Source organism: Thamnophis elegans, chromosome 16, assembly GCF_009769535.1.
Source record: "Thamnophis elegans isolate rThaEle1 chromosome 16, rThaEle1.pri, whole genome shotgun sequence".
Taxonomy (NCBI): Eukaryota; Metazoa; Chordata; class Lepidosauria; order Squamata; family Colubridae; genus Thamnophis; species Thamnophis elegans.
The window spans coordinates 23254377-23270310 of record NC_045556.1 but is presented as its reverse complement, the minus strand read 5'-3'; the positions used below and the strand labels follow the sequence as shown (position 1 = coordinate 23270310).

At 42.6% G+C, this 15934-nt stretch overlaps 1 protein-coding gene across 1 annotated transcript in view; it reads right to left on the bottom strand.

The window, feature by feature from the left end:
* IQCH (IQ motif containing H) overlaps positions 1–15934 on the bottom strand; it is a 109276-nt gene that overhangs the window by 25526 nt on the left and 67816 nt on the right. The window contains exons 15-16 of the mRNA XM_032232502.1: positions 5919–6039; positions 4069–4355 (exon numbers count right to left, since the gene is read on the bottom strand). Of these exons, the coding sequence (XP_032088393.1) occupies positions 4069–4355; positions 5919–6039 (408 nt within the window). The remainder of the gene's footprint in view (positions 1–4068; positions 4356–5918; positions 6040–15934) is intronic.

Below are 15934 nucleotides of genomic sequence, written 5' to 3'. Positions count from 1 at the left end.
TAGTCCTTCACTTGACCAAGAATTAAGCCAGCAGAAGTCACAAATGAGGTTTTGGGGTTGGAGAAAATATTGACATGGGGAAGTGAATTGTCTTCCTTGGAAGCTTCCTTGGGCATCCCCCAGACCCAGAAGCTCCTGTCTGAAGAATCAAAGGTGCTGTCTGGAGACTCCAAACCAGAATAGAAATCCTACCACAATCACATCCTTTGGATACCATTTTTGTTCCTTTTGAGCTTTGCCTGGTAGTCACAACTGAAATATCATATTCTGCCTCTCCACAATTCATCAGGTAACTGGACGTACAGCTTTCTTCCACAACTTCAAGGTGACTTACATCATTCCTTATTTTTATCCTCCAGACGAGATGAGAAAAAGGATCTGGGCCAAATTCACCCATCGAATTTCCGTGGCTGAAAAATGGACTTCAACTTGGATCCCCTCAAGTCAAGGACCAACACCTTAATCATAATACCAGGTGGATTCTGGTTGCGGAGCATAACAATAAAGTTATTATATGAGCAGCTTCTGATTGTTCTTATGTTTGGTTGAGGTTTCTAAAAACTGACGTTAATGCTCTTAACTGTGCAGTTTCTCTTTATATTGTCAACCAGCAGTTCTTCAAATTAGGAACCTAATCACTTACCTCTTGATCCTCACTGTCAATCAATTCTGTTATTGTTTGAGAGGAAAGTCGGTTCATAAAATCTATAAGTTCCCTTGGAGACAAAACTAGCTTGTATTGTGTTGAAACAAGGATGGAGACAGAAACAGCCATGTTACTCAAAGCAATGTGATAACAAGGCCATATTTGTAGTAGATGGCACCATAATTGGCTTATTGAATATGACTTGAGTGGCTGTTAACAATTATTGGAAACATATTCAATTGATCTATTATTTCTAATTGTAATTTCATTCTGTTCCATCTTCTTTCTTTCAGAGACATGGCTACAATACAAATATTGTACAAATCAGAGCTAACACAAGACATTACACAACTCTACAAACCTCCATTGTGTAATCTGAAACATATAATCCAAGATTTCTTTTCCCAGGTGTCCATTTGTTGCGGAGAAGAGCAACAAAGATTAGGGGGCTGGAGGCTAAAACATATGAAGAACGGTTTCAGGAACTGGGTATGTCTAATCTAGCAAAAAGAAGGACTAGGGGGGATATGATAGCCGTATTCCGATATCTCAGGGGCTGCCACAAAAAAGAGGGGGTCATCCTATTCTCCAAAGAACCTGAAGGCAGGAGAAGAATCAATGGATGGAAACTAATCAAGGAGAGAAGCAACCTGGAATTAAGAAGAAACTTCCTAACAGTGAGAACAATTAACCAGTGGAACGTCTTGCCTCCAGAAATCATGGCTGCTCCATCATTGGGGGCTTCTCGGAAGAGAGTGGCCAACCATTTGCCGCAAATGATATAGGGTCTCCTGTGCAAGCAGGGGGTTAGACTAGAAGACCTCAAAGGTCCCTTCCAACTCTGTTATTCTGATCATTTAGCGCAGGGGGTCTTCAAACTTAGCAACTTTAAGACTTGTGGACTTCAATTCTGGGAGTTGAAGTTCACAAGTGTTAAAGTTGCCAAGTTTGGGGACCCCTGATTAGCTTCTTCGTGACCAGCTCCGGCGTGCTGAAGAGAGTGCAGTCACAGGGATCTCACAGCGCTTGCTGGAGACTTGCTGAAAGAGTAAAGGAAATTATTCCTGCATGGCCCAGTCTTAGCAATTGACCAAACTATTTTTTATTATCCCACTGAAAGTTGAAGGGCAAAAGTAAAGTGAAGGAAAACGTGACCCATGGCTGGGCTCGAGTGCAGGAGTCACTGAGGTGGCAGCACAAAGTCTCCCACTATAACCCTAATCCCATGTGCCTGATCCATGGTTTTCGGAGCGGCACTGGAAAGGGAGTTTCCTCTAACTCTGAGGTTACCTCTGAATTGCTCACTGGTGGCACCCCAAATGATGGCAGCTCCCAAAAGAAATTCCATATTTCATCTACCCCTAAAATTGAAGGGTCATCTCAGGTCTAGGAGCTACCAGCAAAGACCTGTCCCATTCTGCATTGCAGAAATTTCAAATGATTCATATCATTTCACAATCTCTGGGATTTGGGGATATTTAAGTACTCTTTCACTATAGTGGTAACAGATGTTCAATGATATATTTAATTTTTAGGTTTAACGAAATAACATAGATCATTGGTTATTTTCAGTAAAAGATAATTCCTGAAGGAAGCCTCAGTGTACAATGGTTCTGGAGAATTTATTTCAGCCTTTGAGCTACTGATCTAAAATGGGAAATTAGTGTGAGAGTGTTTGAACAAGTCTAATAGGATTTCTAGTTTGCCAAAAAAATAATGCTTTCAGAAGCACAATCTTTGGTGTAATCTCTCTCTCACACAACAAGACAGATGGCATCATTAATTGCCTCTATATCTAATTAAGTTGGGGGGGTGGAACTCGGCTTAAGTAATGCTAAAGTTGTGGCACAAACTGGGAAAACATAGGAAATTGCAAGGTAGAACCCCTGGGAGAAAGAAAAATGGGCGGGCATGGATGATGAAAGGGTGGAAGGAAATTTATGCACTGTAGGCAAAAGGGCCAAGGCTTCGCTCCAGAGCCCTTCAGGGGAAGAAATGACACAGACGAGAGAAAAAGACCAAAGTGCCATTTAGCTGGGCACCTTGGGAACACGAAGTTAAATGTAACACAACTGGACCTCAGCCAAAATTAAAAAGGAAGGTTTTGCTCCCAAATACAAATGAAACCTTGCTTCGTTTTATTCTCAAATATTTTCACTTCCCCCCAAAAATAAGTAATAATTTGGCTAGACGCAGAGGAGATTCTGTGACTTGTACACGTGGGTCATTCACAGAATCACAGGGCTGGAAGGGACCTTGGAGGTCTTCTAGTCCAATCTCCTGCCTGAGGCAGAAAACCTAATACCACCCTGAAAAATGGATGTCTAGCCCAGTGGTGGGTTTCAAATTTTTTAAGAACCCCTTCTGTAGGTGTGGCTTGCTTTGTGGGAGTGGCTTGATGGCCATGTGACTGGGTGGGAGTGGCCTGGCAGCCATGTGACCAGGTGGGAGTAGCTTGGCAGCCATGTGACTGGGTGGGCATGGCCAACTTGTAAAATGTGGTGAAACTCACTTAACAACGCTCTTCCTTAGCAACCAAAATCTTGGCTCAGAAATTCTGGCATTTGAAGCACACAAATCTTAAAGCTGTCAAGTTACAAGACCCTTGCACCCCTAACCCTTTAGAAAAAAAACCCAGGGGTGTTCAAACTTGACAGCTTTAAGACTTGTGGACTTCAACTCCCAGAATTCCTCCTCCAGTCATGTTGACTCAGGAACTCTGGCATTGAAATGTTCAAGTCTTAAAGCTGTCAAGTTACAAGACCCTTGCACCCCTAACTCTTTATAAAAAAAAACCCAGGGATGTTCAAACTTGACAGCTTTAAGACTTTAAGGTTTGGATAGGACTCTTAGAGGTGGGCGGGGCAATTGGTGAGCCAGCCAATCAGTGAGTGGTGGGCAGGGCAAGCGTGTTACGGACAGGGGGGGAGGGAGCTGGAACCGGTTCTAAATGGCATGGTAGATTTGTGGAACCTCTTCTATAGAAGAACTTAGAACTGGCAGGAACCCACCCCTGGTCTAGCCTTTTCTTGAAAACCTCTGTTCCCTTGGGTTGATTTATTCTGCTGGTTTAAAACACAAATATTTCACCCGGAATCTACCAATCATTTTAAAATGCTTTCCCCTTGATGTCAAGGAACAGGAAACTGATAGTTAAATGACAAATGTAGATTTTGCAGTCACCCCTGCAGCAATGTAAACAAAGTAGAAAAAGCCCCTGAACCGACAGGCTACAAGGAATGAGCATTTATTCCAGATTTTCCAGAGCACATATTTCTGAGGATCCAGGGTTAATTAGGGTGCAGGACTAATGAAAGAAAACACTTTGCTGCACACACACACCTCCAACCCCAGGAATTCAGTGATTCTGCAGTGGCTGGCAAGAGTGCCAAAGGAACTGAAGCTTTACCTTTATGGCTCACCTGCTGCGCCAAGGACTGCGGGTGGATGAAAGTCACAAAGTCGATAGAAAAGTATCCCACCACGCCCCTGGATTTGCAGGCCTCCCCGATTTTAAAACACAGCTGATGAAGGAGCTTGGGTTCAACGGAAGCCTGAGGAAGGGTCGTCCCCGAAGACTGCAAGGGACTGTCGGCGTGAAACTGGTCACCGCAGGAAACCATGGTGAGTTCCCCGGTCGGTTCAATCAGCATGTCCACGGTGAGGCTGGTGATGCTATCGGAAGGCGGGAAGGCTTCTATGACTCCACCTGGTAGGAGAAACGAGAGCACCATCATCAAGGCAACTTATTGCACGCTCTGCAAAAGGAGCAAAAGGTTTACTTTTAAAACAATCGGCCTTATCACAAGCAGAGTTTCCAAAAGTAAATAACTTTAATCCCATCACTTATTGTAGAAGCTGCTCCTGGTTAAATGGGAAAATGGTTTCTGACTTTGCCTGGGCTTGTAAGGTGAAGTTTCTTTGGTGGCTGGGGTTATGTTAGCAGGAGAATTAATTGGGTATAGGCTGTACAACAGTAAGACTGGGAAGAGAAACCCCACTCCTATTGTTGTGGTTGAGTTGGTAGTGCTAGAAATCTAAATTTTAAATAAATAAATCTATTTCTTTGTGTAGGAAAACAGAAGGGCCTTTTATTTCCTCGGAATGGGGAAAAGTATTCTGTGTCAGGTTCCAAGCAATACACCCATAACGAACAGAACTCTGAGGCAGGTAGATTCCTCAAAGAATATCTTTAGCTTTTCACCCAAGGACTGACCACTCTGCCCATATTCTATCTTTCTCTTTCAGAGCAGAAGGCTGGGGAAGGAGCAAAGTGGGGAAACAGCATCCAATGGTGGTAGGTGGGTAGGTAAGTAAGTGACACTCTGTGTTGATAACCTAAGGCCCAAAATTCTGCTCGCTGAGTTGTAAGGAACTGTAAGCATTTTCTGACTCAATCTGAAAGTCATATTTACTGTTACACAGCCAATGTTGGAGGGTGGTAATTTTCTGTATACAAGAAGAGTTGCCAGATCAAGAACATCAGAAAGGCAAGCTAGAACAAACTCACCTGGGACCTCCAGGGAGGGAAGAGGCATTTCTTGTATATACATGTATGCATATATGTATGTGGTTATTGGTATATGTAGCTTCTATTTCTTAAATGTGATGACTGCAAAACTGCTTGAAAATGTCTCATGTGGCTTCCAGAGGGCAGAGAAGGAGGAAATGAATAGAACTGAGGAAAGATGAGGGTTTGGTGCTCTTTATCGCTCCTGTTCCTTGCCAGTCCCAACTAGTCAAAATTTGTGAGTGAAGAAAGAAACATGAAACCCAAAGGAAACTTACATCCATTTCCACCACTGCCCCTCTGTGTTGTGATGTCCGTGGCCCTTGGCCTTGGGCATTTCCCCGGCACCGTAATGGGACTCACCCCACCCCACCCCAAGGCCACAAATACCACCAGAAACCCATGGAGAGCCTCTCCAAACAGTTTTGTGCCGTTTACATCGCCCGTTTTCTCATCCCAAAGCGGGACAGAAATTTTAACGATGCAGGTAACTTCAGAGAAGGGAGGGAGGCGGGAGTCTCAAAATCATTGATAAATGCCTCTCTCTTTCCATCCGGGGGGGGGGGGGCACGTCCTCCTGCCCAAAATCAGCGAGGTCGAAAATGGCTGCCTGTCTTTCATTCTTAAAAAAATTAAAAACTCTTAATGCAGGGAAAGGCAGAGGGTGGAAGTGTGGAGAAATATCCCAATGAATGAGGACAAAGTGCTGGCGATATAATTATCCCTGATAGCGCTTAGCAGGAATGGAGCAGTCTTATTTACCTTGGCTCACAAACGTTTGGAGGAATTTCCCCCATGTAGGAAATCGTTTCTCATTGACAGGCTGAGCGTGCTGTGCTAAAAGGCCCGGCAGCTCCTGGGAGAGCCTCACCAAAGCTGGTTCCTGCAGAAACAAATTAAATAGAACCACAAGCAATTTTACTGCAGAAATGAAAACGGCTTGTGGGGTGATTAAAAACCAGGCCTCCAACAGGCAGTGTGGTTACTGTTTAACCACAGCCAGGAAGCCTTTTTCAAAATGTTTCCCCTATCTTTTTTTCGTGTTTCTGGCAACTTTTGGGGGGTCCCAACCACCACCAGCAATCTCTTCCTTAAAAAAGAAAGAATATATATATTTTAGCCCAAAATTTAACAACAAAACAAATGGGGAATTAAGAGATTAAAACCATTGATATTTTTGTCTATTGGGAAGATCTATTTGTTTCTCTCTTGACTTGACTCAAAAGCTTTTCCCTACCCTCTCTTGTAGGATCACATGCAGAACCTACATTTGTGGAGTCTCCCCCAATTCTGCACTGCATATAGTTTTCATGTGCGCCCCCTCCCTCCCCTAACGCCCCAGGCCAAGATATCTGAAGACAGTTAGCGTTGGGGAGGCTACTTGTGATCTCAACTCTTGGCTTGGCTCTGATGCCATCTCCTCGGCTCTTGTCCTACCACCTCACAAGCCACCTCTGACTTACATTGTTTTGGTTGTTGGTCCCTCATTCAAAACTGCCCTCAATTAAATCAAAGACCACATAAGTAAAACTGGGGTCAGTTGGGCACAGGACATAAAGGGATGCTGAGACAAGAGGCAGGCCATGTAGGATGCTTCCCAAGAGTCTAAAAGGACCACGGATTTGCACACACACAAAAGGCAACAACCCAGGCCCAGGTCTTAACTTCATGGTTTCAATCAGGCCTACAGTCTGGAAGCTGAGCAAGCAAATCAAACTTGGGAACTTCTTCTTTCACTACTTCACGATGGCTTCCCTCTTTCCCTTGAGCCTTTTTCTTCTGCTTCATGACCCCTTGAAATTAGAAATGTCCCATGCTCCAAAGAGGACTAATTGCCCCTTCACACCACAATCTTAGGACTCCGTTCTTGCTCCTCCTGACTGGAACGGACGGGTGAAAGATCTCCCTCACGTCTTTCATCCTCCCGCTTGAAGAGGGGCTCTGTCTGTTTTTAAATGCTTTTTGTGTTGAGGATCTGTGCTTTGTCTACTGAGGAGGGCCTGTAAGGATATGACTTTTGTCTTTTTCTATTTATCCAAGGGCAGCTTCTGAATTTCAAATCCCAAAATGTATTTTTGGACTGTATGGAAACAGAACAGCTCCCTCTTCAGCATGTGGCTTGGTTAACTTATTTTGGACGTCTACTGCCTGTAGATCAGTGATGGGTTCCAGATCTTGTTGCAACTGGTACGGTGCAACGGGGCCCGGTGTCCATCACATGAATGCGTGCAGCACACACACACACATGCATCCTTAACTCCTGCGACGCCTCCATGACGCTCCAACTGCTCGGTGGCGCATCATGCAGGTGCTATACACTGCATGCATGGAAGCACCAAAGAGCTCAAATACAGGTAAGGACGGCGGGCGGGCAGGCCTCCAAAGCACCATACCGGAACGGTACCCGCAACCCACCACTGCTGTAGATAGAGTCCCCTGAACACAGCTGAATCTTTTTGAATATTTGAATAAAAGTGCAAGAGGTTGGTTGTCAGAGATTATATGCCTACCTTGAATCAAGCAGAAAGCAGGAATTATACTGCATACGGTTCAACAAACCTCAACCAGAAGTTTTTGCAAAGGGAAACTCTATCTCAAGGGGTTATTATTAGTCTTTAAAAAGAATTAGCTTATCTGCTGGGAGTTTGGCATCATGTTATTATTATGGTTCATCACTCAGACAGCCAGTTGTTTGAAGTGGATTTGGCATTTTTGTCCATCTATCAAGTCCTTCCTAAGGACTTGGGATAGGTAGATGTTGGCATTGGATGGTCTTAAAGGTATTGTGGCAAGATGTAAGCTACTCCAAGCCAAGCTGCCTTTTGCAATTGACTGATGGGGATTTTGTCAATGTCAGTATTATCATTATCCGTAATAATAATCCAGTGAGCACAGTGGTTATTGACACACAGGGTGCCCTATCAAAAACTCTTGAATGACTCTTATGAAATCTGTAGATTGACAACATTTCCATACACCAATACATCACAACATCCTAGGTTCTTGGGAGGAACTCAGTGAGAATGAAGGCCAATACCAGCTAATGAACTGGCCACTGTGATTTCACATTATTGACATAATGATGATGATGATGATCGTCATCATCATCATCTGGTTATTCAGGATTCCTAGATTTTCAGAAAACCCTTGGACAATTTATGCCTCTTAGGAAGAAGTGAGAGGCCATGCATAAAGGAAGCCTGTTTGAGCTGTAGGGTCACTTGATATTAAGAGTGGCAACCATGAATGGTGAACCTTCTCCAGCCTGTGACTTTTTCCTACAGTTGGCAGAGAAAAAATGTGCAGAGCTACGCGGAGGAGGAATGCCTTAATAGGCTATAGATTGCAATGCCGTGCAATAGCACTCCACCAGCTGAAAAGGACCATATAGACAAGAGAGGGAAGAATGAATGATTTGTGGTTTCTTTCATGTATAACTAATTTGGGAACTAGTGAGAATTAATGATTTCCCATAAGGAGTGCAGGGAGGGAAGGGAAGACTGCAGGGTCCACAAAAATGTGCTTTTCATTGATTAACACTAGTCAGATGTTCTGCCTGCAAATCAATATGTACCATTAAGTTCCTTTGGTCTTATTGTCATCGAATTAGGAAAGGCCATTCCATCCAGTTTTCCTGGGTTAGACCCCAGATATTTATTCCAGGAAATTTAATATCTGAGATGTTTATTTCCAATCCAAAAATAAACCAAAACCACCAAATCTTTCATATCATGACTGTTTTTCTTTCCTTCCGTTTGCAATTAATTTGCAGAAGTGAAGATAACATTAGCTCTTAGGAGGTTCATTTGTTTATGAAAGTAGCAAGGTAGTAAGACTGCAAAGCTCGAGGATTTGGGTGTAGCCATGCCTTTCCCAGGTGCTTTTGACCATTTTAGAGGATTATAACAGATTATAACAGAATAATAGAGTTGGAAGGGACCTTGAAGGTCTCCTAGTCCAGTGGTCTCCAACCTTGGCAACTTTAAGACTTGTGGACTTCAACTCCCAGTGTTCCCAGAACTCTGGGAGTTGAAGTCCATAGGTCTTAAAGTTGCCAAGGTTGGAGACCACTGTTCTAGTCCAACCGCCTGCTCAACCAGGAAACCTTATACCATCCCGGACAAATGACTGGCAAGAAAATAGGGGCAGTAAGGAATAGCACAGGTTATGTAGACAGTAAACACAGGGTCAATCAAAATGTCTATACACCAATGCACAGAGTATGAGGAATAAACAGGGCGAATTAGAAATTCAAGTAAAAGAGGGCAGATACGATATTGTTGCCATTACAGAAACTTGGTGGGATGAAACCGACAAATGGAACATACAGCTAGAAGGATTTAAATTATTTAAAAGAAATAGACCAAATAAAAGAGGAGGTGGAGTTGCACTATATGTAAGAAATAAATTACCTCTCTACAGAAATAGAGCACAACAATGATGAAAACTATCTTGACTGCATTTGGGTCAATATTAAAGGTTTGGGGGGAAATAACATTGCCATAGGTCTATACTACAGGCCACCCAACCAAGCAGAGGAAGTAGATGAACTTTTTGCTAGTCAGCTAACTAAGGAAGCACACCACAATAGTAGTGGGGGATTTTAACTACCCTGACATCAACTGGGAAACAAACTCTGCACCAAGTGGAAGATCCAACAGGCTCCTAACAAACCTAGCAGACAACTTTGTTTCCCAAAACGTAGAGAAGGGAACAAGGGGATCAGCCATATTGGACTTAATTCTCACTAACAGAGAGGAAATGATAGAAGGTGTTGAAGCCACAGGAACCCTGGGGGCAAGTGACCATGCAATATTGAAATTCAACATTATGCAAACGCAAGTAGTAGAACAAAGTGAAACTAGAGTCTTGAACTTTAAGAGAGCTAATTTCAATAAACTTAGAGAGAGCTTGGGAAAAATTCCATGGATGAGAATCCTCAAGGGGAAAACAACTCAAGAAGCTTGGGAAATTTTGAAAAATGAGATTACAAAAGCCCAGTCTAGCACAATATCAATGAAGAAAAATAACAGCTCCCAAAAGAAACCAGCATGGCTGCATAAAGAACTCTCTGACAAATTGAAAGACAAAAAAGATAAGTATAAAAAGTGGAAAGGTGGGGACATAAATAAGGCAGAATATCAGCAAATAGCCCGAACATGTAAAGATAAAGTGAGGAAAGCTGAGGCTCACAATGAAGAAAGGCTCGCCACAAAAGTAAAAAAAAGCTTCTTCCAACATGTTAAAAACAAGAAAAAAGTTAAGGAAACAATTGGTCCATTGCTGGGAGAAAGTGGCAAGAAGGTGACAAGCAACAGGGAGAAAGCAGAACTATTTAACTCATGTTTTGCATCTGTCTTTACACAAAGGGATAAAACAGTCCAACCTATCAAAAACAGCACCACAAAATCAGATTAGGAACACAAGTTGAAATAGGGAAGAAAATGGTAAGTGAGCACCTGTCTACCCTAGATAAGTTCAAATCACCAGGACCGGATGGATTACACCCCAGGGTTCTGAAGGAACTGGCAGACGAGATCTCAGAACCACTGAACTGTATCTTTCAGAGATCCCGGAGCACCGGGGAACTATCAGAGGACTGGAAAAGAGCTGATGTGGTTCCCATCTTCAAAAAAGGGAAAAAACCAGATCCAGGAAACTACAGACCTATCAGCCTGACCTCAATACCAGGAAAGATTGTGGAAAAGATAATCAAGCAATGAATTAGCAAACACCTAGAAGTAAACAAAGTAATAGCCAAAAACAGATCATGCCAGACTAATCTTATTGCTTTATTTGATAATGTGACAAAATTACCGGACCAGAGAATGCCATCAATCTAGTTTACTTGGACTTCAGTAAGGCATTCGATAAGGTAGACCATAACCTATTACTAGATAAAGTAAAAGAATGTGGGCTAGACAGCATCACCACCAGATGGATTCGTAACTGGCTGACCAACTGCACTCAACGTGTAGTCCTCAATGGAACTGCATCTTTATGGAGGGAAGTATGCAGTGGAGGACCCCAAGGCTCTGTTTTGGGCCCAGTACTCTTCAACATCTTCATCAATGATTTGGATGAGGGAATAAATGGGAACTCATCAAATTTGCACATGACACCAAGCTGGCAGGAATAGCCAACACTCCAAAAGGCAGGCTTAAGATACAGGATCTTGACCAATTTGAACAATGGGCACTATCTAATAAAATGAAATTCAATGGTGAAAAGAGTAAGACATTTACTCTTTTAGGCAACAAAAATGAAATGCACAGGTACGGTATAGGTGGTACCTTGCTCAACAGTAGTAACTGTGAAAGGGATCTTGGAGTCCTAGTGGACAACGATTTAAATAGGAGCCATCCATGTGCAGCAGCTACCACTTTATAATGCCTTGGTAAGGCCACACTTGGAATACTGCATTCATTTTTGGTCGCCACGATGTAGAAAAGATGTGGAGACTCTAGAAAGAGTGCAGAGAAGAGCAACAAAGATGATTAGGGGACTGAAGACTAAAAGATATGAAGAACGGTTGCAGGAACTGGGTATGTCCAGTTTAATGAAAAGAAGGACTAGGGGAGACATGATAGCAGTCTTCCAATATCTCAGGGGTTGCCACAAAGAAGAGGGAGTCAACCTGTTCTCCAAGGCACCTGAGGGTAGAACAAGAAGCAATGGGTGGAAACTAATCAAGGAGAGAAGCAAGTTAGAACTGAGGAGACATTTCCTGACTGTGAGAACAATTAATCAGTGGAACAGAAGTTCCCTCCAGAAGTTATGAACTCTCCAACATCTTTAAGAAGATGTTGGATAGCCATTTGTCTGAAACGGTATAGGGTTTCCTGCCTAGGCAGAGGGTTGGATTAGAAGACCTCCAAGGTCCCTTCTAACTCTGCTGTTGTATTGTATTGTATTGTAAGCAAGCTAAACTTTCACTATCCAATCCCTTCTTAAAAACCTTCCAATGATGCAGATCAAAGTGGGACGTAAAGGAATAATTTCACAAAGGCAAAAGAGGGGGAAGGGAGGCTGTTGTAATAAATTGAATTAGTTAGTGTAGACTAATTACAGGTAGTCCTCGACTTACAACAGTTCATTTAGTGACTGTTCACAGTTACAACAGCAGTGAAAAAAGTGGTTTATGACCCATTTTGATCATGTGATCAAAATTCAGATGCTTGGCAACTGGTTCATATTTATGATGGTCAGAGTAACCCTGGGTTATGTGTTCCCCTTTTGTAACCTTCTCACAAGCAAATTCAATGGGGAAGTCAGGTTCACTTCATAACCATGTTACTCAGTTAACAACTACAATGATTCACTTAACAACTGTGGCAAGTAAGGTCGTAAACTGGGGTGTAACAACTGTCTTGCTTAACAATGGAAATGTTGACTCAATTATGGTCGTAAGTCAAGGACTACTTCCTAAATCTAATGATTTGTCCACAAATGGCTTGTCCATCAATTAGACTTAGAATAACTCCATTGTCACTTTAAATGTACGCTAATCGCCATACATTAAAATGAAATTTCATTGCCTGCAGCTCTCAAAGGGTCACCACCTCCAATATACACTATATAAACATAAACAAACAAACAAATAAATAAATAAATACAAAATGATGCATACACGGACATATATTAATAGCACCAATGTTGATATATTTCTTAAACGGGCTTCTTCCCTGTCGGGCTTCTAAACGATTGCTGTGATTAAAAGTTATTTCGGGTGGGGGGGGGCAGAGAAGAAACTAAAGTGCCTCCCCCAGTTAGGAGCTGCTCCAGCCTTCAGCCCTTTGAACAGATTACGGCACAAAGGATGGAAATTCCCTCCCCTCCAGCGCAGGCCAATGGTTTACACGCACTCCACAGTTTGTTTGGCTATTCGTTTTTTTGTTACTCTCCGGAGCCTACACAAAAGAGCAAAATAATAATAATAATAATAATAATGCAGGAAATGTTTTGGGAAGCAATCCATCAGCAGCCACACTTACTTAGAATTCAAATGTGGCTTTTAAGGGCTGCATGCTTGAGTGTGCCACTGGAAATTTGAAAATTAACAAAAAGTATTGGTATCTTTTCTCTTTTTTTGCCTTTTTCTTTCTCTTTTTTTGCCTTTTCCGCGAGATGTCATCTTTTGGAAGGTAACATCATGTAAAACAGCTGCCATTACCGAGTCCCACAAATGGTTTTCCTATGTAAAATGGCTTTGTAAAATATTTGCTCCATCTGCTGAAAGGAGCGAGAGACAATTTTCCTTGATACCTAATGGCCCATTTCAGCTGGATGGGAAGCGATTTGCCCGCCTAGCGCCTTGCGTAGGACCAAATGGCGAGGGCCCTTCCGCACAAGCCTCTTCTTAGGCGGCATTATCTCCCCTCAGCTTGGCTTCGGCTTCTCCTCATTACTGGTCCTTCGCTCGGGATCAGCGCACAGGCCGAGGGCGGCCATTGTGGTGCTTCAGTGGGCCGGCTGTTTGCCTCCCCAGTGGCCAGGAGGAGACAGGGCCTCTTGCCACTTTCCACCACTTCATCTTCCGGATTTTGCCCCCTGCACCGTGCGGGCCGCGTTCATCTCCTCTGCCTTGCTGAGGTAGTTCTTCTGCCTTCTGAATTTGCACAAATGCACAAAGTGAAAAGGTTTCTCGCCCCACGGCTCGAAGGCTCCATCGGGGGAAGTGGGGCTGAGCAGGGAAGCTCCTTCTGCAAGCACAGCTCAGCCCGGTGCCTCCCTGACATCCCCTCTCAGCTAAATAAAAAATAAACCCCAACAAGACTGCTGGAGCAAGCTCCCTGGTGACTAAAGCACCAGGAGTAGAAATATTCTGAAATAAACGTATCATTTTAAAGAAGAAAAAACATGAAAGTGAAGAGGGAGGTGAAGTTTGTAAGCCTTCCTAAACACTGACACATGCGTAAATCCCACAGGGGCAGGACTGGGGCTCACAATGCTATTGCTAAATCATTCTTACTGTCATTAATTTTATTTTGGGCAGAGCAGTGAGTCTTGGGCAATTTATTTTGTCAATGGGCTTAAATTCAAAGCCTAACTGTGGCAAAAGGTAAGTGATGGCGATGTCCTTTGTTAATGTGCAGGAGGTATTTTTTCTTTAATTAACCAGCATTGTTTCAGGAAAAGGTATTCTGCGGTTTCCATTTTTTAACTTACATTTATGCAAATTCTAAATACTCAGAATCTCCTGCCCTCCCAGAAGCAGAAACCCTGCTGATTTAGGATTTATGTTTAATGCATAATCAGACGGACGGTCTCATTGCCAAGATACATTCAAGAGACCTTGTTGAAGTTGGCGGGAGGTGTGCAAATCAACACATTCTTTTCCTGCCTGCATTTTATATTATAAACTAAGGGGTGGGGGGAACAGAACTAGAATCAAATGCAATGATCTTCTCAGGATTTCTGAGAATGAAAATTGGCCAAGCACAAACTCATTTTTTATATCTTCCCCATGGCTAAAAGCCATGCTTTTCTTTTTACTTGTAGGCAAAAAAAAATCTATAAATGCCACAACACAACCTTAATCAATCAATCAATCAATCAATCAGTTGCAAAAATTCACTGAGATCCTGTATTAACCAATACAAGCCTCTTTTTAAAAATCATATTGTAGTTATATTTATTTACACATGGCTAAATTTGCACATTTGTGTTTAGCGCCTCTCTGCCTCTTAAAATTCATCAAAGTAAACATTTAAATTTCATCTAGATGGTTTATTATGGCAGGCGACAGGACTAACAAATCCCTGATTTTCTTCCTCCATCTTATCTTACCCTCCTCGTCTGTGCACCGTTATTGGCAAAAACTGGCAGCGAAATTCAATTGATTGCAAATATTCTGCATCCATATGGCCTCAAACCCCGAAGCTCTGAGGGGCCTCGCTGCTGCTTTGTACCATTTGCAAAGTCTTCATCCCCAGATGGTAACATTTAAACCCCCTTTTCTCGGCTTTCTACAATAGGCCTTGGCACAATTTCAACTGTTTACTCCGGTAATTAACAGCACTGATACCACAACAATTACAACTCCTACAATCTTAACACAATAATGCTATGAATTAGTGAGAGCTAATGGCTGGAAGGTATAGTGGTTCCAGACTGCGAGATCTGTGAATTTTCCCCAAATAAAATAAAAGGTACCAAACAGCACTGCGGCTCTCGGTAGACAATGATTACCTAGTAATTAGTTTACACAAAGCTTCCTATTTAATGGCAAAACACTGTAATTAACGCGTGACAGAAAATCAAAGGGTGCTTTGTAAGCATATGAAAAATTAACACCGCAGGCCCATAGCTTTATGTACTGATTAGAAGAATATTAAATCAATAGGACATGTAAGCCAACAGCTTGCATATCTGATTATCGAAGGTCCTAGGAATTTAACCAAGGGACATAATTGTGGTGCCTTGTTATTTTTACTAAGGAATCAGGGAATCACCTGAAATCTAAACACCAGTAGCCGTATTAAATATAATAATAGCCAACTGAGCAGCCCCGACCCAGCGTGTTTTCTGATGTAATCGGTAAACACAACATGACATCCTATCGACAGCTATGGAGTGTAGAGAATAGCAGAGACCTCTCCTGTTAACTAATATAATTTTAGCATCCACTATTAAGTTACATGATGTTCAGATGCAGCTATCAAAATCCTACGGCCACAAATGCCAGGTTTGTTGGTTTAAGACCACAATTGGGTCTTAAGAAGTAACAATGGCACAAAAGCTATGACGAGAGCCGGTCATTGTTCCCCAGCAGCATC